Source organism: Mirounga angustirostris, unplaced genomic scaffold (assembly GCF_029215605.1).
Source record: "Mirounga angustirostris isolate CCGP_5_RB_7025 unplaced genomic scaffold, mMirAng1.0.hap1 SCAF_3, whole genome shotgun sequence".
In the NCBI taxonomy this organism is placed as follows: Eukaryota; Metazoa; Chordata; class Mammalia; order Carnivora; family Phocidae; genus Mirounga; species Mirounga angustirostris.
The window spans coordinates 172697595-172720264 of NW_026991711.1; the positions used below are offsets into that span (position 1 = coordinate 172697595).

Sequence of the window (22670 nt, forward strand, 5' to 3'; positions counted from 1 at the left end):
ATACTCTTGTTATCCAGAGATGAGTATAATATTTAAGTAATATTTTACAGTTTTCAAAGTGCTTTTGTCATTGTTACATTTGGAGACACCAATCACATTACCCAGGTAGATAAATCTGTAGGTAAAACAAATTTGAGATGATTCAACCCAAATCCACACAAGTCCAACCTGCAGTTGATCAGCAGAGGTCACTCAAATTCATATTCTTATACTCTAGATGAAACATGTTTAGAATTCCCTAGTTGGTATTTAAAAAAAGTGATAATTATGCATAATTTAATAAGATGAATAGTAAATTAACACTGATACATATTTGACTACACTTTGCAGCCAAATCTTAACACCATTATTCTCTCAATAAATGCGTAATAATAATAAACAAGTACTATTTGGTTCTCGTGCTGCTTCTTATGCCCACTGTGTTTCTGCAGTCTTTACTCAGAATCTTGCAGTGGTATTTCAAACTCCTCATCAGTTTCTCCATACCCAATCATTTTATGCCTATGACTCTGTTGTTGTTTTTTTAAATATCTTTAAAGATACGAATTCCTTTTCTTTTTGTTCCTACATCCACATACATTTCCTTAAGCATTCATCATCATACTATTTTATTTTCTAGAGATTTCACTCTCCAAGTTTCAAGGTGTCTGTCATTAGTCTCAGGCTAAACCCTGTGCATTGCTCCAGTGGGTCACTGCCAGACACTGAGTTCATTACACACAGGGCTAATCCATATCTTCAAATGATATACATCTAATTTCTTATTCCAGGTTCTGCTGTACCTAACTATTCCATAGCCAGTAATTTAGTCCTTACATGGAATGATTGTACAGTAGGGGTTCACATTTATTCTGCTTACAAAATTCCATCTTAAAGAAAGGGCTGACTTCCTAAAAGATGGCAACAAGAGCAATCATCCTTCTAGAAAACAATGCATTTCTTACCCGAGTTACTTTTTTTTTTTAATTTCTTTAAAGCTGTGTGCTCCATGAAAGTGACAACTCCTCAGAGCCTATTATATGGAGATCCATAAATTTTACTTCTTAGTGTTCATAACTGCTTTGCGCATTATATTTTAACAAACATTCTTAGTTTGATCTGCATTAGGGAGTCACAGTAGAAAGGTATTTCTTTTACAAATGAGAATACTAAGATTGAGAATACTAAGTGTTTCATAAGCAACAAAGCTTTTAAATGGCAAAGACATGACTGAAATATAAGAATTTTAACTTCTGCCAATACTATAGTTTTCCTTATTTCCAGAACAATTAAGAGCTATTATTGAGTACTAAATTTAGCACATCTAAAGGATCTTATTTACTTATACTTGTAAGGCTTAAGATGTAGAATTCACACAGTTAGAAAATAAATTAATACATACTGTGATGTTTATTAATTCCTTGATGTATGGTACAGCCCTGGTGAAGGAGATCTAATCTATGAAGATGTGGCAAATTCAGGTGAAATTTGTGCTATTTTCCAGAGTTTATTAGAAATGTGATGGAGAATCTGCTAAAATCATATCTATCATTTCCCCATCCACTCCACTGATTTTTTGGCGGAACAGATGACACTCCTACAAAGACCAGTAAAACATTTTAGTGATTATGAAACCAGAGGAAGTTAGAGGACTTGGGGATATATGTGTTGTTACCATTACTTTTTTCTCTTACCTACATTTGCAGGGATAGAGGGACAGGAAAGGTAAACAGCTGGCTTTAAACATGATTTAAATTAATGAAGTTTGGATTTCTGAAAAGTGGATTCATAAACTGTAATGTTCATTCAGTTAGGCTCCCAAACAGAAAATACAATATAGCTCAGAATATTAGAAACAGCTTGGTTTGTCCTGAAACAAACTGATCTTATCAAGAGAACTTCACTCTGAATGCGAGACTGGTCATTATAAAAAATAGATCTGTTGTGGAAAGGAAAATAACAATTTGAAAATGAAACATGAAAAGTAATTAGTGAAAGGATAAGAAAGAATATCTCATGCCTCAGTGAATGGAAATTACACACTGTAGTCTCACATTTCAGTGTGTGGAAATACGGAAATCTTATATTTATTACCAATATTTGATGCGATAGCATACCAGATTGGATTTGAATAATGCAAATATATGCCCTATTCAATAGAAATAGACCAGTTATGAGTCAAATTTGAGTGGATGTACAGCTTCTAAGATCCCTGTGTACCTCTAAAGTGGAAGTAGCATGGAAAAGAATATTTGGGTGACAAGGAAAGGAAATGAATGGAGTATCATTTCCAGGATATGATTGCTTTCTTCCTCTACTCTGAAAACTATTGAGTGAAAGAGGGATTATTTGAATTTGGAGTGATGCCAAGCATTATAACTGATTTTAACGAGGGCAAGGTTTTTATATAGAAGAAAATAAGCTCAATAAAAGGAAGACTTTATAACAGAGCTACTTAAAACCCATGAACTGAGTTTCCTGTTATTCAAACTTTTAAATAGAGACTGGGCATTAAAATGATAGAATATCTGTAGAAATAATTAAAATGAGGGATGTGTGATTAGATTATATGGATTTAAGGTCTCTTCTAGCCGTGAGATTTTGGAATTCTGTGATACATGAATTCACTTTTACCAAGCTAGTTTTAAATGTATATTAATTGTCAATATGATACTTCCAATTATGGAAAACCTCTTATTTTATACCAGAAACAGAGGAAGTGCTTCTTCTGGAACCATAGAAATATCTTGTTCTATTTACTGTAAGGCTTTCAGACAGTACATTGGCTTTGGGTGATGAAGTATGTATCCTGCCTCTGCTAACCTTAAATATTTTGTCAAATCAATCCTCCTAAGACTTGAACTCAGCATCACACCCACGTGTTTTGGTTACCATTACCATGTACTCCTGAAAATCAGAAAAGAGTACAATGAAAATTTCTGTAATCCAGGACTAAGTTAGATCAGCAGTCAAAACAAGGTAAACAAGTAGTATCATTAGAGGGGACCTTTCTACTGGAAAATTGGCATGCCCTGGCAATACCACTTAGACTTGGAAAAATCTATTAGCTAAGTAGAACAGATAGGTGTGAGGCTGACATTTGCCTTGAAAATCATTTACCAAAACTTGGGAATGACTGTGATTATACAAAGCATAAATCTCAAAATAACTAAATTCAATAATTAAGTGCTAGCCTATAATAGAAATCACTATTAATTCTTAAATGTATTTTCTGCTCTTCCTAAGAAAAAATCTGGTCTTGTTATGTTCCCAGTGTTAACATCCTAAAATTAGTATCTGATTATTTTCCTAACTCCTTTTAAAACCCTTCAATCTCTCCTCATAGCCTACAGATCAATACATTTTAGGATTGAAGCAAAGGTCTTTTATTATTTGGCTGTTGTTTATTTATCTTAATTTTTCCATTACCCTTTTCTTCTTTAATGCAAAATACTTAAAAATCTCTTTTGCCACAATTTCCACATGCTGAACAATCATCCTTTTTCCTTTCCTGCTTTCACACTGTGAGCACCTGCTTATTATACATACAGATTTTGTTTGGGTGTGTTCGCCTTTTTAAAGCCTTCATAACCACCACACAGGCCTAGAAAATGTATTATATCCTTCTCTGTCCTATCACTATATCCTGTATGTCATCTATTAAAATGCTCATGAAAATACTATAATTGTTATATGAGGTACTTAAGGGCAGAGTTTATTTCAGTTATCTTTATATGCCCAGCACATTGTGCATTTTGAGAGTTTTAAGTTGTATTTCGTATCATTCATTTTCTAAAGGAATTTAGAGAACTAACAAATATAAGAAGATAATTTTTTGAGAAATAATTGGCGTGAAAGATAACCTAGAATAGGTAAACTATGATGACGCCAGGAGTAAAGTTAATACATAAAATGCATGTAATCTACTTTAATTTTTTTGTATTAAAGTTTGGCTCTATGGGCCTTCATTAATTAATAAAAGCCAAAACATAATATTATTTTTGCTAGAGGAGGGCTTCAACTTTGTACCTAAGTGTTCTAACAATCAACAGGAAGAAGTAGACTAGTTAGCTATGTGCTTTTCATTGTCAGTGAGAGAAATCGCCTCAGGCTGTTCAGCAGTAGCAGTGCCTCCTGCGGCTGAGACCGGAATGGCATTTCACCACTGGGTCCATATTGAAAGTATCTGATATTCTTATGTAATGTATAATCTACTGAACAGTAGCCTCAACAACAACCTTTCAGTAATGCAGGTCTTCACAGTGTTGTGCCTTAACTTTATTACAGGGCAGTGGCACAAAAACACAAGCAGCTCAGTAGAAACAATTTTATGGTGGCAAAGGGGAAGTGAAAAAAGTGATCAGCCTTTTATATATAGACTTCCAACTCTCATAATGTAAGCCAAAGAAATGTAAATAATTTGAGGCATACGTGTACTTCATATCCTTCATATCTTTTGTATCTCTGGTAAACAGTGGACACTCAGGAGGAATTAGATAAGTTAATGAACTTAAAAAAAACTCAATAATGAATGATAGCATAGAACTGTTTTGGGGAGACCCAAGCACTAGAGAAGACGTTGGGTTGTGGAAATTCCTTCAGTGTGTAAGCAGTTTGAATATAGAGAAGTTTGAATATAGAGAAGGTCTGCTGCACATGGTAAAAATATCATTCTTAATAAAGAGTGGCTTCCCTGTCCCATGGACCATGAGAACCCAGGGCCAGAAATACACAAGGGGACTGCAAATGGAGAGCTCTTGCCTCTGGTGTTATGAGAAAGAGGCCTGGGTCCTGGTCTGAATGAAAAGGAGGAATCTTCTGGAACTTTGTGCAAAAAGGGGCAATAGCTGGGTCTTCACATTTTAGACCCAGAGAGAGGGTAATCTGAAACTCTGCAAGGTGATAGGATTTATGGGAAGTCTGCTTCTCCCTCTCCCTCCCTGTTGGTGTCCTCTGTCTCTCTCTGTCAAACAAATAATAAAATCTTAAAATAAATAAATAAATAAATAAATAGGACTTTAGGGACTTTGGCATATTCCAAATTGTGTTTCATGCATTAATTCATTGATTCAATAGCTATGTATTGAGATTCCCTATGTGCTAGGTCTGAAGCTGGCATTAGAGACATAGCAGTGGATTAAAAAAGTTCCTGCTCTCAAATATGCTACATTCCATTGGCAGAGAGAGAGACAAAACATAAGTTATGTATAGTTTAATAAATGATGATAAGTGCTATAGAGAAGAGTAATACAGTAAAGAGTAACAGAGAGGCAAAAAGTTAGGATGATACAGTAGTTTTAAGTGAGATTGTCAGAGATGCCCTCCATGATAAGGTGAAGTTGAAGAGAAGGTCTCTTAACGGAAGTCATGGAGGAAGCCGTGGGAATATCCAGGGGAGATAGCCTCTTAGTGCCAGAGGAAGTGTGTGCAGATATCCTGAGGGAAAAATGCTTGGTGCATTGGAGAAACACAGAGGGATGATGGATGGGGTTGTCTAGTACAGTGTCTGGAGCATGTGACTAACTGTGAAATGAATAAATGAATCTCCTGTGTTTTGTAGAAATTGGGTCAAAAGAAAGAAAAGAAAAGAAAGTGTCAAATGTAAAAATTTTGAGATAGCTGAAAAAAATAGATTTAATATTCTGAAAATAACTTTTTCCAGACAAAGTCATAAGGTATGCACAGAATCTTAATTTGAAAAAGGATGAGAACTATATTTTAGTACCTATGGATATATATCAAAATATTATAATTACCTAGGTTATGTTTTTCAAGAATACTCCATTTTAATGTGTCACATGCATGCATATGAATGACAACTAGAGAATACTCAGAAGCATGTTGGATACAATAAAAGAATTAATAATAAAATTAATAAAAAAAATAATTCCCAAGATTGAAATAGGTACTTAAAAGTTTAAGGGCATTCCTGGGTATCTCTGTCTTATTTTCAGGATCACACCATTATTCATGATCTCTGCATAAAGTTTCATAAACTAACCTACCAATTTCTGTCCTTTTGCATCTATAACCTAAACAATAACATAAATGCAAAGGATAAAACAAAATAAAAAGAATTAGTAACATGCTAGAAGTTTTAGAATTCCAACATTTTTCTCTTCTCTGTACCAAGATGTCTTACTATACATAAACTTGGTCATATATATAACCCTAAATTATGTAGATTATTCCATTCTAGTAACACAGATCTATGTACAACTGAAATCTCTCTTTCCTTATTACATACATCATTCATGCATTCACACAGTATGTCTTATAAATACTGTATACCAGGCATAGGAGAGTCCAGTTGCCAGCATCTTGCCATTCCTATGTAAAAGTGGAAAATCCAGCTGAAGTTTCTCAAGCAACTGACAAAGGTACACCTGCAGCTCCGAGGAATACACCCAACCAAGTAAGGGCAGTGGTTTTGCAGCCAGGCAGGGAAGGCCTGCTCTTTCCTGAACCTCAATATTGCCTTTCTGCTTTTTCTAGAATCTGTAATATCTGCACAGAATGCTGTCTTCTGAATTCACTTTACTTATGATTCTTGGTTGATTCTAGATTTCTACACAAAGAAGGATAGATCATTTGAGAACAAAGGGAACGGCACTTGAATGTGGGCACTGTTTACTTCAAAAAAGACCATCCTCTGTGTGGACTGGTGTTTGCTTTACTTTGCTATAGTGCCCTCACTCACCAGCCGGATGCAGCCAGCAGCTCTGTATCAAAGGCTAAGAATTTAGAATAACTTGGACGAAAGCAGTCTTAGCCCTTTTTGTTTCAACTTTTAACTTAAAATTTGGGGGACTCTCACAAACTGGGCACATTAAGCATAAGTCAAATGTATCTTAATGTTTTTCAAGTAATCTAAATTCTAAGTTTAGAACTTTTCTGATATAATAATTTTATGAGCTCAGTGGAACCAAAATGTTTATCTTTTACCTATAAAAAGTATGGGAAAACATTTTAATATAATTTGGTTATATGTTATTCTGCTATAAAATAATACGTACCTATTCTATAGTAACTGAGAATATCGTGACTAATAGTCCTCTTACAAATTCAGATAATCCTGTTGAGTAGATAGACACAGCTATATGAAACTATAGTATAATGGCAGTAATTGAATTTCATTCTACTATTTATGGACATATGGATAAGCAATTCTACATAAAAACTGAACTGGAGATCACAAGAGAATCTTTTTTTTAAAATTTTTTATTGTTATGTTAATCACCATACATTACATCATTAGTTTTTGATGTAGTGCTCCATGATTCATTGTTTGTGCATAACACCCAGTGCTTCATGCAGAACATGCCCTCTTTAATACCCATCACCAGGCTAACCCATCCTCCCACCCCCCTCCCCTCTAGAACCCTCAGTTTGTTTTTCAGAGTCCATCATCTCTCATGGTTCGTCTCCCCCTCCAACTTCCCCCCATTCATTCTTCCCCTCCTGCTATCTTCTTCTTTTTTTTTTTCTTAACATATATTGCATTATTTGTTTCAGAGGTACAGATCTGTGATTCAACAGTTTTGCACAATTCACAGCACTCACCATAGCACATACCCTCCCCAGTGTCTATCACCCAGCCACCCCATCCCTCCCACCCCACCCCCCACTCCAGCAACCCTTAGTTTGTTTCCTGAGATTAAGAATTCCTTATATCAGTGAGGTCATATGATACACGTCTTTCCCTGATTGACTTATTTCGCTCAGCAAAACACCCTCCAGTTCCATCCACGTCATTGCAAATGGCAAGATCTCATTCCTTTTGATGGCTGCATAATATTCCATTGTGTGTATATATATATATATATATATATATATATATATATACCACATTTTCTTTATCCATTCATCTGTCGATGGACATCTTGGCTCTTTCCACAGTTTGGCTATTGTGGACATTGCTGCTATAAACATTGGGGTGCATGAACCCCTTCAGATCGCTACATTTGTATCTTTGGGGTAAATACCCAGTAGTGCAATTGCTGGGTCATACGGTAGCTCTATTTTCAACTTTTTGAGGAACCTTCATACTGTTTTCCAGAGTGGCTGCACCAGCTTGCATTCCCACCAACAGTGTAGGAGGGTTCCCCTTTCTCCGCATCCTCGCCAACATCTGTCATTTCCTGACTTGTTAATTTTAGCCATTCTGACTGGTGTGAGGTGGTATCTCATTGAGGTTTTGATTTGGATTTCCCTGATGCTGAGCGATATTGAGCACTTTTTCATGTGTCTGTTGGCCATTTGGATGTCTTCTTTGGAAAAATGTCTGTTCATGTCTTCTGCCCATTTCTTGATTGGATTCTTTGTTCTTTGGGTGTTGAGTTTGATGAGTTCTTTATAGATTTTGGATACTAGTCCTTTATTTGATATGTCATTTGCAAATATCTTCTCCCATGCTGTCGGTTGTCTTTTGGTTTTGTTGACTGTTTCTTTTGCTGTGCAAAAGCTTTTTATCTTGAAGTCCCAATAGTTCATTTTTGCCCTTGCTTCCCTTGCCTTTGGCAATGTTTCTAAGAAGAAGTTGCTATGGCTGAGGTCGAAGAGGTTGCTGCCTGTGTTCTCCTCTAGGATTTTGATGGATTCCTGTCTCACATTTAGGTCTTTCAGCCATTTTGAGTCTATTTTTGTGTGTGGTGTAAGGAAATGATCCAGTTTCATTCTTCTGCATGTGGCTGTCCAATTTTCCCAACACCATTTGTTGAAATGACTGTCTTTGTTCCATTGGACATTCTTTCCTGCTTTGTCGAAGATTAGTTGACCACAGAGTTGAGGGTCCATTTCTGGGCCCTCTATTCTGTTCCATTGATGTATGTGTCTGTTTTTGTGCCAGTACCATATTGTCTTGATGATGACAGCTTTGTAATAGAGCTTGAAGTCCGGAATTGTGATGCCACCAGCTTTGCTTTTCTTTTTCAACATTCCTCTGGCTATTCAGGGTCATTTCTGGTTCCATACAAATTTTAGGATTATTTGTTCCATTTCTTTGAAAAAAGTGGTTGGTATTTTGATGGGGATTGCATTGAATGTGTAGATTGCTCTAGGTAGCATTGACATCTTCACAATATTTGTTCTTCCAATCCATGAGCGTGGAACGTTTTTCCATCTCTTTGTGTCTTCCTCAGTTTCTTTCATGAGTATTTTATAGTTTTCTGAGTACAGATCCTTCACCTCTTTGGTTAGATTTATTCCTAGGTATCTTATGGTTTTGGGTGCAATTGTAAATGGGATCGACTCCTTAATTTCTCTTTCTTCTGTCTTGTTGTTGGTGTATAGGAATGCCACTGATTTCTGTGCATTGATTTTATATCCTGCCACTTGACTGAATTCCTGTATGAGTTCTAGCAGTTTTGGGGTGGAGTCTTTTGGGTTTTCCACCTAAAGTATCATATCATCTGCAAAGAGTGAGAGTTTGACTTCTTCTTTGCCGATTCAGATGCCTTTGATTTCTTTTTGTTGTCTGATTGCTGTGGCTAGGACTTCCAATACTATGTTGAATAACAGTGGTGATAGTGGACATCCCTGCCGTGTTCCTGACCTTAGGGGGAAAGCTCTCTGTTTTTCCCCATTGAGAATGATATTCGCTGTAGGTTTTTCGTAGATGGCTTTTATGATATTGAGGTACGTACCCTCTATCCCTATACTCTGAAGAGTTTTGATCAAGAAAGAATGCTGTACTTTGTCAAATGCTTTTTCTGCATCTACTGAGAGAACCATATGATTCTTGTTCTTTCTTTTGTTAATGTATTGTATCATGTTGATTTGTGGATGTTGAACCAACCTTGCAGTCCAGGGATAAATCCCACTTGGTCGTAGTGAATAATCCTTTTAATGTACTGTTGGATCCTCTTGGCTAGTATTTTGGTGAGGATTTTTGCATCCATGTTCATCAAGGATATTGGTCTGTAATTCTCCTTTTTGATGGGGTCTTTGTCTGGTTTTGGGATCAAGGTAATGGTGGCCTCATAAAACGAGTTTGGAAGTTTTCCTTCCATTTCTATTTTTTGAAACAGCCTCAGAAGAGTAGGTATTAATTCTTCTTTAAATGTTTGGTAGAATTCCCCTGGGAAGCCATCTGGCCCTGGGCTCTTATTTGTTGGGAGATTTTTGATGACTGCTTCAATTCCTTAGTGGTTATAGGTCTGTTCAGGTTTTTTATTTCTTCCTGGTTCAGTTTTGGTAGTTGATACATCTCTAGGAATGCCTCTATTTCTTCCAGATTATCTAATTTGCTGGCATAGAGTTGCTCATAATATGTTCTTATAATTGTTTGTATTTCTTTGGTGTTGGTTGTGATCTCTCCTCTTTCATTCATGATTTTCATTCATGATTTCATTCACATTGATTTGGGTCCTTTCTCTTTTCTTTTTGGTAAGTCTGGCCAGGGGTTTATTAATCTTGTTAATTCTTTCAAAGAACCATCTCCTAGTTTCATTGATCTACTCTACTGTTCTTTTGGTTTCTATTTCATTGATTTCTGCTCTGATCTTTATTATTTCTCTTCTCCTGCTGGGTTTAGGCTTTATTTGCTGTTCTTTCTCCAGCTCCTTTAGGTGTAGGGTTAGGTTGTATACTTGAGACCTTTCTTGTTTCTTGAGAAAGGCTTGTATTGCTATATACTTGCCTCTTAGGACTGCTTTTGCTGCATCCCAAAGATTTTGAACCAGTTGTGTTTTCACTTTCATTGGTTTCCATGAATTTTTTTAATTCTTCTTTAATTTCCTGGTTGACCCATTCATTCTTTAGTAGGATGCTCTTTAGCCTCCATGTATTTGAGTTCTTTCTGACTTTCCTCTTGTGACTGAGTTCTAGTTTCAAAGCATTGTGGTCTGAAAATAGGCAGGGAATGATCCCAATCTTTTGGTACTGGTTGAGACTTGATTTATGACCTAGGATGTGATCGATTCTGGAGAATGTTCCATGGGCACTAGAGAAGAATGTATATTCCATTGCTTTGGGGTGTAATGTTCTGAATATGTCTGTGAAGTCCATTTGGTCCAGTGTGTCATTTAAAGTCTTTATTTCCTTGTTGATCTTTTGCTTAGATGATCTGTCCATTTCAGTGAGGGGGGTGTTAAAGTCCCCCACTATTATTGTATTGTTGTCGATGTGTTTCTTTGCTTTTGTTATTAATTGCCTTATATAATTGGTTGCTTCCATGTTAGGGGCATAGATATTTACAATTGTTAGATCTTCTTGTTGGATAGACCCTTTAAGTAGGATATAGTGTCCTTCCTCATCTCTTATTATAGTCTTCGGTTTAAAATCTAATTTGTCTGATATAAGGATTGTCACCCCAGCTTTCTTTTGGTGTCCATTAGCATGGTAAATGGTTTTCCACCCCCTCACTTTCAATCTGGGGTGTCTTTGGGTCTAAAATGAGTCTCTTGGAAACAGCATATCAATGGGTCTTGTTTTTTAATTCAATCTGATAGCCTGTGTCTTTTGATTGGGGCATTTAGCCCATTTATGTTCAGGGTAACTATTGAAAGATATGAATTAGTGCCATTGTATTGCCTGTAAGGTGACTGTTACTGTATATTGTCTGTGTTCCTTTCTGGTCTATGTTGCTTTTAGGCTCTCTCTTTGCTTAGAGGACCCCTTTTAATATTTCTTGTAGGGCTGGTTTTGTGTTTGCAAATTCCTTTAGTTTTTGTTTGTCCTGGAAGCTTTTTATCTGTCCTTCTTTTTTCAGTGACAGCCTAGCTGGATATAGTATTCTTGGCTGCATATTTTTCTCATTTAGTGCTCTGAAGATATCATGCCAGTCCTTTCTGGCCTGCCAGGTCTCTGCGGATAGATCTGTTGCCAATCTAATGTTTCTACCATTGTAGGTTACAGATCTCTTCTCCTGAGCTGCTTTCAGGATTTTCTCTTTGTCTCTGAGACTCGTAAGTTTTACTATTAGATGTCGGGGTGTTGACCTATTTTTATTGATTTTGAGAGGGGTTCTCTGTGCTTCCTGGATTTTGATGCCTGTTTCCTTCCCCAAATTAGGGAAGTTCTCTGCTATAATTTGCTCCAGTATACCTTCTGACTCTCTCTCTCTTTCTTCTTCTTCTGGGATCCCAATTATTCTAATGTTGTTTCGTCTTATGGTATCACTTATCTCCTGAATTCTGCTCTCGTGATCCAGGAGTTGTTTGTCTCTCTTTTTCTCAGCTTCTTTATTTTCCATCATTTGGTCTTCTATATCACTGATTCTCTCTTTTGCCTCATTTATCCTAGAAGTTAGCAGCCCCTTTTTTTATTGCACCTCATTAATAGCCATTTGATTTCGACTTGGTTAGATTTTAGTTCTTTTATTTCTCCAGAAAGGGTTTCTCTAATAACTTCCATGTTTTTTTCAATCCCAGCTAGTATCTTTAAAGTGATGATTCTGAACTCTTGATCCGACATCGTACTAATGTCTGTATTGAGTAGGTCCGTGGCAGTTGGTACTACCTCTTGTTCTTTTTGTTGAGGTGATATTGTCCATCTTGTCATTTTGTCCAGAGGAGAATAGATTAATGAGAGAACAAAATGCTAACAGGGTAACAATGTCCCCAGAAAATATACTCTAAACAAATCAGAAAAGACCTGAAGCCGGGGGAAAAGAAAGGGAAAGGAAGAAAAAAGAAAAAGAAAAAGATAAAAACAAACAAAAACAGAACAAAACAAAACAAAAAACAGAATATGGTCAAATATGATCAGGCTGGTGCATAGATCAGTGCCACACACTAGATTTTGGGTGTATTTTGGTCTGTTAGAAGAAAGTACCTCCCAAAATTTTAAAGAAAGAAAAACTTATATATGTACAAATATAAGGGTTGATATGATGAAGGGATGGAATATGACTGTAAAGATGAAAATTATAAAAAATTTTATAAAAGGAATTTATAAGAAGTTGTTTGAAAAAAGAAAGAAGAGGATTTAAAAAAAAAAAGAAAAAAAAAAGAGAGAGAATGTGATCAGGCAGGAGAGTAGAACAAAACCATACACTAAAGATTTTGGGTGTATTTTGATCTGTTAGAAGAAACTATCTCAAAATTTTAAAGAAAGAACAACTTATATATATATATATGCCAAAAATTCATATACTATGAAGGGATAGAATATGACTCTAAAAATGAAACATAAAAATGTTTTTTAAAAAAGGGATTGCTGCTATGAACATTGGGGTGCATATGGCCCTTCTTTTCACTACATCTGTGTCTTTGGGGTAAATACCCAGTAGTGCAATTGCTGGGTCATAGAGTAGCTCTATTTTTAAATTTTTGAGGCACCGCCACACTGTTTTCCAAAGTGGCTGTACCAACTTGCACTCCCACCAACAGTGTAAGAGGGTTCCCGTTTCTCCACAACCTCTCCAACATTTGTTGTTTCTTTCCCTGTCCATTTTGGCCATTCTAACTGGTATAAGGTGGTATCTCAGTGTGGTTTTGATTTGGATTTCCCTGATGGCTAATGATGATGAACATTTTTTCATGTGTCTGTTAGCCATTTGTATGTCTTCTTCAGAGAAGTGTCTGTTCATCTCTTCTGCCCACTTTTTGACTTGATTATTTGTTTTTTGGGTGTTGAGTTTGAGAAGTTCTTTATAGATTTTGGATACCAGCCCTTTATCTGTAGTGTCATTTGCAAATATCTTCTCCTATTCTGTGGGTTGCCTCTTTGTTTTGTTGACTGTTTCCTTTGCTGTGCAGAAGTTTTTTATCTTGACGAAGTCCCAAAAGTTCATTTTTGCTTTTGTTTCACTAGCTTTTGGAGATGTATCTTGAAAGAAGTTGCTGTGGCCGATGTCAAAGAGGTTATTGTCTATGTTCTCCTCTAGGATTTTGATGGATTCCTGTCTCACATTGAGGTCTTTAATCTACTTTATCTTTGTGAATGGTGTTAGAAAATGGTCAAGTTTCATTCTTCTGCATGTGGCTGTCCAATTTTCCCAGCACCATTCAGATGTAGTGAAAAGAAGGGCCATATGCACCCCAATGTTCATAGCAGCAATGTCTGCAATAGCCAAACTGTGGAAAGAGCCGAGATGCCCTTCAACAGATGAATGGATAAAGAAGATGTGGTCCATATATACAATGGAATATTACTCAGCCATCATAAAAGATGAATACCCAACTTTTACATCAACATGGATGGGACTGGAGGAGATTATGCTAAGCGAAATAAGTCAAGCAGAGAAAGTCAATTATCATATGGTTTCACTTATTTGTGGAACATAAGGAATAACATGGAGGACATTAGGAGAAGGAAAGGAAAAATGGGAGGGGGGAATTGGAGGGAGAGATGAACCATGAGAGACTATGGACCTGAGAAACAAACAGGGTTTTAGAGGGGAGGGGGGAGGGGGGATTGGTTAACCTGGGTGATGGGTATTAAGGAGGGCACGTACTGCATGGAGCACTGGGTGTTATACGAAAACAATGGATCATGGATCACTACATCAAAAACTAATGATGTATTGTATGGTGACTAACATAACATAATAAAATTAAAAACTACAAAAAAAAAACAGTTAAAAAAGGGATTGATAAGATGTTGGTTGAAAAAGGGAAAAAGAAAAATTAAAAAAAAAAAAGAGTTAAAAAAATTAACTTTGAAAGACTAAAGAATCATGGTAAAAAAGCCATGGATTCTATGTGCATTATTCCCCTAGCGCTGGAGTTCTGCCATTTTCATTGATCAGTAGACTTGGTCTTGGCCGGCTGTTCTCGCTGATCTTCTGGGGGAGGGGCCTGTTGCCATGGTTCCCAAATGTCTGTGCTGGAGGCGGATTGCCTTGCCCTTGCCGGTTTGGGCTAAGTAATCTGCTCGGGTTAGCTCTCAGGAGTTTTTGTTCCAAGCTTTCCATACAGCTTTGGATGCCGAGAGTGAAAATGGCGGCCTCCCAATCTCCGCCCTGGAGGAGCTGAGAACTTGGGGCCCCGCTCCTCAGTGAGCCCCCAGAGAAAAGCAGTCAATCACTCCTGTCTCCCCGGTCTCCGGCCGCACTCCGTGCTCACCCGGCCTGTGACCGAGCATCTCTATCTCTGGTACCCGACTTGGTGTGGAGTCTCCAAACCCAGCAGATCTCTGCAGTGCGCTCCCACACCGCTCCTCCCAGGGGAGGAAGGTGAGTCTCCCCGGATCTGCCACTTGTTGGGTCCCTGCTGGGGGAGCAGTGGCCCGACTGTGCTGCGGATCATGGTTTATGGCAACCCCAAGCTGAGAGCCTGTGCCCTGGCTCCGTCTCTGCAGCCGGCTTCCCCATTCCGATCTCTGGGAGCTCTGCTGCACTCAGGCACCCCAGTCTTTCTGTGACCCCGAGGGTCCCACGAGGGTTCCACCCCCCGCTTAGCCACTGGAGCGACGTCCCTCAGCGGAGAAGACTTCTAAAAGTTCCAATTTTGTGCTCTGCTTATCACTTGCCAGAAGCAGCTTACAGAGGCCCCCTCCCCCGCCATCTGTCCTCCCGAATATCGCCTGGGATTCACTTCTCCACACGTCCTACCTTCCAGAAAGTGGTCGCTTTTCTGTTCAGAGAGTTGTTGCTATTCCTTTCTTCGATCTCCTGTTGGGTTTGTAGGTGTTCAGAATGGTTTGATCCCTATCCAGCTGAATTCCTGAGACCAGATGAAATCCAGGTCTCTTACTCCTCTGCCATCTTGCTCCGCCCACTCATAAGAGAATCTTTTTAAAAACAGTATCAAGTTTGAATATTACCCAAAATTAAAAATGTGCTGTCATAAGAATTCTCTTGTTATGATTTTCAAAACAACACTTTAAGCTATATTGAGCTTTATTTTTAAATAAAGACAATGAATTTCAGAAATATTAAGTGTTAACGTTAAATGGCCTGTCCAAGGTCATGCAGGCTGTCCAGAAGAGCCAGAATGAGAAACTAAGCAAATGTAAATTAGAATGATTTAGTGTACTTGCTAACAATCTGGACCTACTTTTTCTCTTTTTTGAGGATTTTGACTTGTCTTATTTGTGTGGAGCTGAGGGAAACCCTGACTTCTGCATGACTTAGAGCACCTTTTGAATTTTGGTTCATCATTCTTTCTCTCTTTCTTGCTCCCTCACAGTCCTCAAGTGACTTTATTTTCTTGTGAGCCAAAAACATACAGTTTTACATATTTCAAACCATGTCTTTTGAAAAGCCAAAACATTTCAAAGAAATTCAGAAATTCATATTCTATATATTTTGGGTTTGGTTGAGTTCATACATCTAAGCAACAACCTCAATTTATTAAAAGCTTATGAGAATATTGTTTATTGTTGATTAAATATCAGTTGATGGTACTCATAAAGATGATTGCAAATGCTTCATTCCAGTTGTAATTATTACTATTGTGATTTTTGTTTCTTTTGTCACACAGTTTAAAGCAAGAGAGAAGAATGTAAAACTCATCTGAAAGAGTTTTCAGCCAGACAGAAATACATTACCGTAGTTCTTATCCTAGAGCAAGACTTATATCCATAATAGCATGATAGCCCACCAGAAGGACGGATTTGGGAAATAGGCAAAATTAAATTATTTTTGATTTTTATGTTTGTTTGGATATTTTTTTAAGTAAGCTTTAGGCCCACCGTGGGGCTTGAACTCACGACCCCAAGATTAAGAATTTTATGCTCTATGGACTGAGCCAGCTAGGCACTCCTGCTTGGATATTTTTAGACAAATGTATTTTTAGGTATTAAGTATTAAAAATTAAAATTTTGGATGGCAAATATATGTACAAATAAACAACAGCTGCAAAGTAAAAGACAGTTTTAAATATCTATCTATTAGTGAAGGACTACCTGTCAGAGTAATTTCTTTTTAATTCTGCTAATCTGAAAAGTAAAATGGATATCCTTTTATAACTTTAATGAGAACTTCTTCACTCTATAATCCACCTTTCCTTCACCACCTTTAAGCTCTCCCTGTCCAGTGGTTGTTTCTCCCCTGCACTTAAAAATGTATTTCTCTCAGCATAAAAAGAAGCAAAAAAAAAAAGCAAGTAAGCAAACACTCATTTTGATCTTGCCATTCCCTCTCTTGGAAATACTGAGTACCTTTCCTTATTCTTTTATGGCACAACTTCATTCATTCATTCATTCATATATTTATTCATTCTGGAAGCATTTGCTGAGTACTTCAACTAGTCAATCCTAGTACTTTATGCCAGTGAAACAGAGAGAAGAAACAGTTCTCAATCAAAATCACAGGGAAAGAGTACAAATAAGCAATTCATTATATTCAGGGAAAGAAAAGTTACTAAGAGAACACATAGAAGGAACATGCAATGCAGAAGGATGTGAAGAAACTGATGGAATTAAAATTTTCTTGGAATTAATATTTTATCAAAAAGTCCTAGATGTTTCTGCTCATGTCATTAACACCCATTCATTTCTTAAACTAGCATTCATGTCCACCACTTGAAAGTCATTGCTTTTTTAAACATCTACCAATGACCTAAATAGAAAATCTAATGACATCCTCAACCACTCAACTTTTCAAAATCTTTCCTCTCTCAAGATCTAGATCAAAATCTCATTCCCGGTTCACTTCGTTCAGCATTGAAACTGCATTCTTGGAGCATTTAGTTAATCCAAACATAAACAATGCTGATCTGTTGTTTTGTATTGTATTATGTTTTTGAAATTACCTTAGCCAATGTCTAAAATTTCATCATTCTGAGGCTACATTATCCACAGAACCTAACACTTGCCCCAAAACTCATACATGCTAAAAACAAAATTACTGACTTAGTGAATTAATCTAAAAGAATATAGAAGAATTAATTTAGAAAGTGTGCAACAGCAGTTTGTCTCATCAACTTGAATTACTAAACAATACAAATAAATATCTAATTGTATGGAGTCAAATAATATTCAAGCATTTAGTATGTCATTAGAAGCAAAAACAACTCAGATATACACACACTCAAATTACAGATAGCATATAATCACTCATAAAAAATAATCATAAATTGACTTTTTAACAAATTACCTTTTTATATTCTTGCAAATAGTGGCAACAAATTGGCTACTTCAAGCGGTGACACTACAGTTAAATTATGGGACCTGTCTAAAGGCGATTGCATTTTGACCTTTGAAGGACACAACCATGCAGTATGGTCCTGCACGTGGCACTCCTGTGGTGATTTTGTGGCTTCTTCCTCACTGGATACAACTAGCAAAATCTGGGATGTTAATAGGTAAGAAGTACTTTAAACATTTTTAACCCTCTACATTGATAAAAATACATGGATAATGTTTCTTTTTCTCCATGCTACCACCAGGAAATACTAAAAAAAAAAAACTTGTTTGTTGATAAAATTATAAAAAGCTACTGAAATAATCTCTGTGAAATCCATTTCTAACTCTATTAATCATTGTTAATATAATGAGTTCTTTCTAAATGTAAGTATAAATAGGATTAGAATTGTTTCATTGGAAAGCTGTTTGTTTTAAGCAGGAGAGAAACAAATACTTACTTTAAAGAGTTAGAATTTTAGTTCTCCCTTCCACAGGATTGCTTTATTATCAACCAGCAATTTAATAGACATGAATATGACAGATATAATTACTTGCTTTATACTTAGTTTTGATATAATATTTCCCAAATTAAATGCTTCTTGTCAATTCACAAATTACAAGAATTGATGTAATTTGATATATGCAAAGTCCTGTACAATACTGTATAGATATAAAAGTTTTTTTTATTTTAATTCAAGACAAAAAAACCTATTATTTTACAGTGTCAAATACCTCTCATCCATGTATTTATGTATGATTATTTATATCCCAGAGGTCTGTGTTGCCAGCTCAGCATGGCCCCTTTTCTGAGCTGAGGAACACCAATGGCAGGAAACAAGTGCCCCCTCCTCAGAGGACTAAGTTTCAGTTCTACAGGCACCCCTCTTCAAGTTTCTAGGTTTCAACAATCCACCCTATTTCCTTTATTCACTAAGTCCTACGGAAGGTAGCTCTTTCCTGCAGTGGCAGTTCTCTTTTTCTCTATTTAGTCATCCAACAACTTTATACATACCTAACAATCCCATATATTAAATTCTTACTGTTAAAATGATAGGTACAGGTTTTGTCTCCTGACTTGACAGATTCAGGACGTTAGTTAATAAATAACATAACCCACCTGAGTTATACAGATTCAGTTAAATAATGTTTGGCATATTCTGCATGGGAAAAGATGGCTCCTAATAATATAACTTAGATCTATTTCTATCTAAAATAGTGACAATTAAAGACATGTTTTAATTCTCAAATGTATACCATTTGCTTATCTTGAGTAATCAATCATATGCAATTCTTAATTTTATTATGTTTCTATATTATGTGATCAGATTTAATAAATATTATAGTAGTATACTGGAATTAAAAAACACTTTATTGAGGTATGATTGACATATAAAATGCTGTACATATTTAATATATACACAATTTGATGAGTTTCATAATAAGTATACACCCATGAATAAGTATACACCATTGCCAATCTATGACATAAACATATCATCACCTCCAAAAGCTTTTTCCTGTCTTCTTGTGTTACTATAACTATTAATTATTATTATTATTGTTATTATTGACAAGAGCTCTTAATATAAAATCTAGCAAAATTTTAACTATACAATACAGTGTTGTTAACTATATGTACTGTGTTACACAGTAGATCTGCAAGACTTATTCATTTTCTATAATTGAAGTTTTAACACTAGGGTCGAATTTTAATTTTTATCGCTTTTGGCTTAGATGAGAATCCTAATAGAAGATTGTAGTGCATTCTAAAATATAATATATTTCCCAATGTTTTAATCATTCAGTGTTTAAAAAAAATGTAGTTAAAAAACTGATTCCCAGTAGACTCAGCCCTACTTGGAATGATTTCAAACATTTTGATTTAATGACTTTTCTCCAGGACCCTGATATCCAGATACTGTCTTCCAGTTGACATCCAGTAGATATTGATATAACAGATCAAAATTGCTTCTAATTGATGTCAAAAATTCTTTATATTTCAAATTTCCCATTAATGTCAAGGGCTTACTTTCATCACCAAAGACAAATATATACCAATTTAGAAGCTGAGGTAGTGGACAAATAATGGCAAATAAGGGAGAAATTGATTGTTTCTATAGTGGCTATTGATATATCTTTAAATAATATTCAGAACACTGGGTTGTAATTTAAAATTACTCATGGATAAATACTTTGTAGATATGTCTAAAACTAGTATCTTTATAATTTCTTAGGTTATTGGAACTGGTTAGTGATTTAAGGAGAGAAGTTATTTGCCTTGGTAACATGTTGGTGGTAGAAGCCATGCTATGCGTCATATATTCTCGTCCTGCCTGATGCCATATAGTTTTTAATAAAAAAAATCATATTGATAGATTCTATTGTTCACCAGAGAAGGAGGAGTTTAAACTATATTCTTCTCTTTTACAATTTGCTTTTATCTTTGAGCTCCTGGCTTAGTCTTGAGCATCCTTTAGTTGATGTCAGGTCCCTAGCCTTGCAACTGCTCCTCAATTGGACATTACTTGCTAGAACCATCCAATTAGCTCCTTATCAGAAAGTTAGATAACTGAGAATCATAATTAACATAAAAAATCCCAGATCAAGAGTCACATTTACTAAGTGCTAATAAGAATCTCTGAACAGTATCTGTGGTACGATTAGTTTGGATGTATTGACACTCTACAAAGTTTCGATGAATAATTAACAGAAGTATTTCAATGATCTTCTGAATGATTATTTATATAAAGTGGAAATTTATATGTGTTTCAATTAGTGATCATTGATTTCTACCTTAATTTTCAAATATATTTATTAAAAGTCAATCTTAAAGCACACATGCATACTTACACACACACACACACACACTCACACACATACATACCATTGTATCCTAGGTAGGCAGTGCTTGGCACATAGTAGTTTGGTTGCATGAATTATAAAGAAAAAGCTCCCATCTACATTCAAACTAAAATTTAATTGTTCGGTCTTACCCTACGTAAGTCTATAAGGTGATTAAAATGGGATAGGAAAATCAGAAAAGATCACAGGCAGCTATAAAAAAAATAGCTTATGTTTCTTTAAAGCATAAGATTATCAATAAATATTCATAAAATGAACAGTGTTACACTGTGTTACAGATATTAGAAAAATTTAAGACTCCATTACTACCTTCAATGAGATTACGAGTAATTTTAAAATGCAACAATATTGAAGCAATTAAAGAATATGCAATGCATCTGCAATTTATAATATCAGGTAGGGTATTCTGGGTGACTCCTAGTTGCTTTCCTTCAATGGTAGCTGGGTATTTGGCTGAGTGGCTCTACCAGACTATCACTCTGATATTTGGAAAGCAGACCATGTACCTGCTTAGCTTCTAGCTTGAGGGGAAGGAGTTGGAAACAGCCAAAATGTTACTGACTATAACTGCCCCCACTGCTATAACAAGATATTACACTGTCAAGTACTGAGTGCTTTAAAACAAGGATGGAAGGACACAGAGGTATTTGTAACACTCAGCAGCTTCTGGACCCCAAACAGTGAGATATAAATCTGTCGTCCTTATATCCAGGAGTATTGTTTCAGATGCCCTTAAGATTAAGTTGAGTGAGAAAAATAAAGCAGGTTTAAGAACTATGTTTAGGAAAGTAATTTGTGATTATGGCTGCATTACATTGACTGGAAGCAAATATGTTGGAAACTTTGGGAGTTTTTGAGAGAATTTTATTCTATTCTTAATAACCCTGACTCTTCAGACTCTTCAAACTGCAAAATGGTCCTCAGGGCCCCGAACTTGCATCCAAAGGAAGTTCACTCCTAGTATTTGACAGTGTACAGTGAAGGCACAGGCCATGGCACCCACTTTAGATCTGATCATAGAGGATGATGGACAAGAACAAAACCTTCCATGAACAAAGCCAGAGGCCACAAAGAACCACGGGCACAGAAGCTCCTTTTAGGGAAAGAGACATGATTCAATCAAAGAATTTTCTTCAGTGCCATGGCAAAGTTCCTCATGATGCCTGCCCAGGATTCTATCACTATTTAGACTAGCGACTCTTGTATGTTCCCCATTGTTCTACTTTTGTATTGGAGTTTGTGTTGCAGTTATTCTGTCCTTGCTTCAATGTACATTTTTTGTGGTGATGGAGAAGGCAGAAAACGTGTCTGTTATTTGGTTGGTCACCAGAACATGAGATGCCTCTGACCCCAGTGGAGCAGACTGGGCATCATGCAGAGAGCACACATCGTGAGATACATGCAGTAAAGGAGTAGCACTTCGTATTGTCTCCTTTGGTGCACGGGGTGGGAGGTCAGTGAAAACGTGGAAGGAAGGATGGCACAGATGTTTGGTGGGCAAAAGGCCACACTGTGGCAGAGACTACTAGCTGTTCTCCAGAAGCCACTGTCTCCTTCTTCCATTTATTAGTTGGGTGCCTGGCTGACTATCTAAATTTTTTTTCTTGGCCTCCTTTTAGTTAAGTGTGGTTATGGTACTAAGTTATCTATAACACAGTACTAGATGAAGTGATATGTGCCATTTCTACGTTCTTTTCCCCTTGTGGTAAGATGGGATATCAATGAGAAGGACAAGAGTAATCTCAGAAGCCAATTACTGAAAATGACAGAGCAGTCATCAGTCTGCTTGAAGTAAAGCCACCCCCATGCTCTACCTC

General features: G+C 36.4%; 1 protein-coding gene across 1 annotated transcript in view; it reads left to right on the plus strand.

Moving 5' to 3' along the window:
• Positions 1 to 22670, plus strand: part of SPAG16 (sperm associated antigen 16) — a 943524-nt gene that overhangs the window by 478127 nt on the left and 442727 nt on the right. The window contains exon 12 of the mRNA XM_064587011.1: positions 17985 to 18170. Within this exon, the coding sequence (XP_064443081.1) occupies positions 17985 to 18170 (186 nt within the window). The remainder of the gene's footprint in view (positions 1 to 17984; positions 18171 to 22670) is intronic.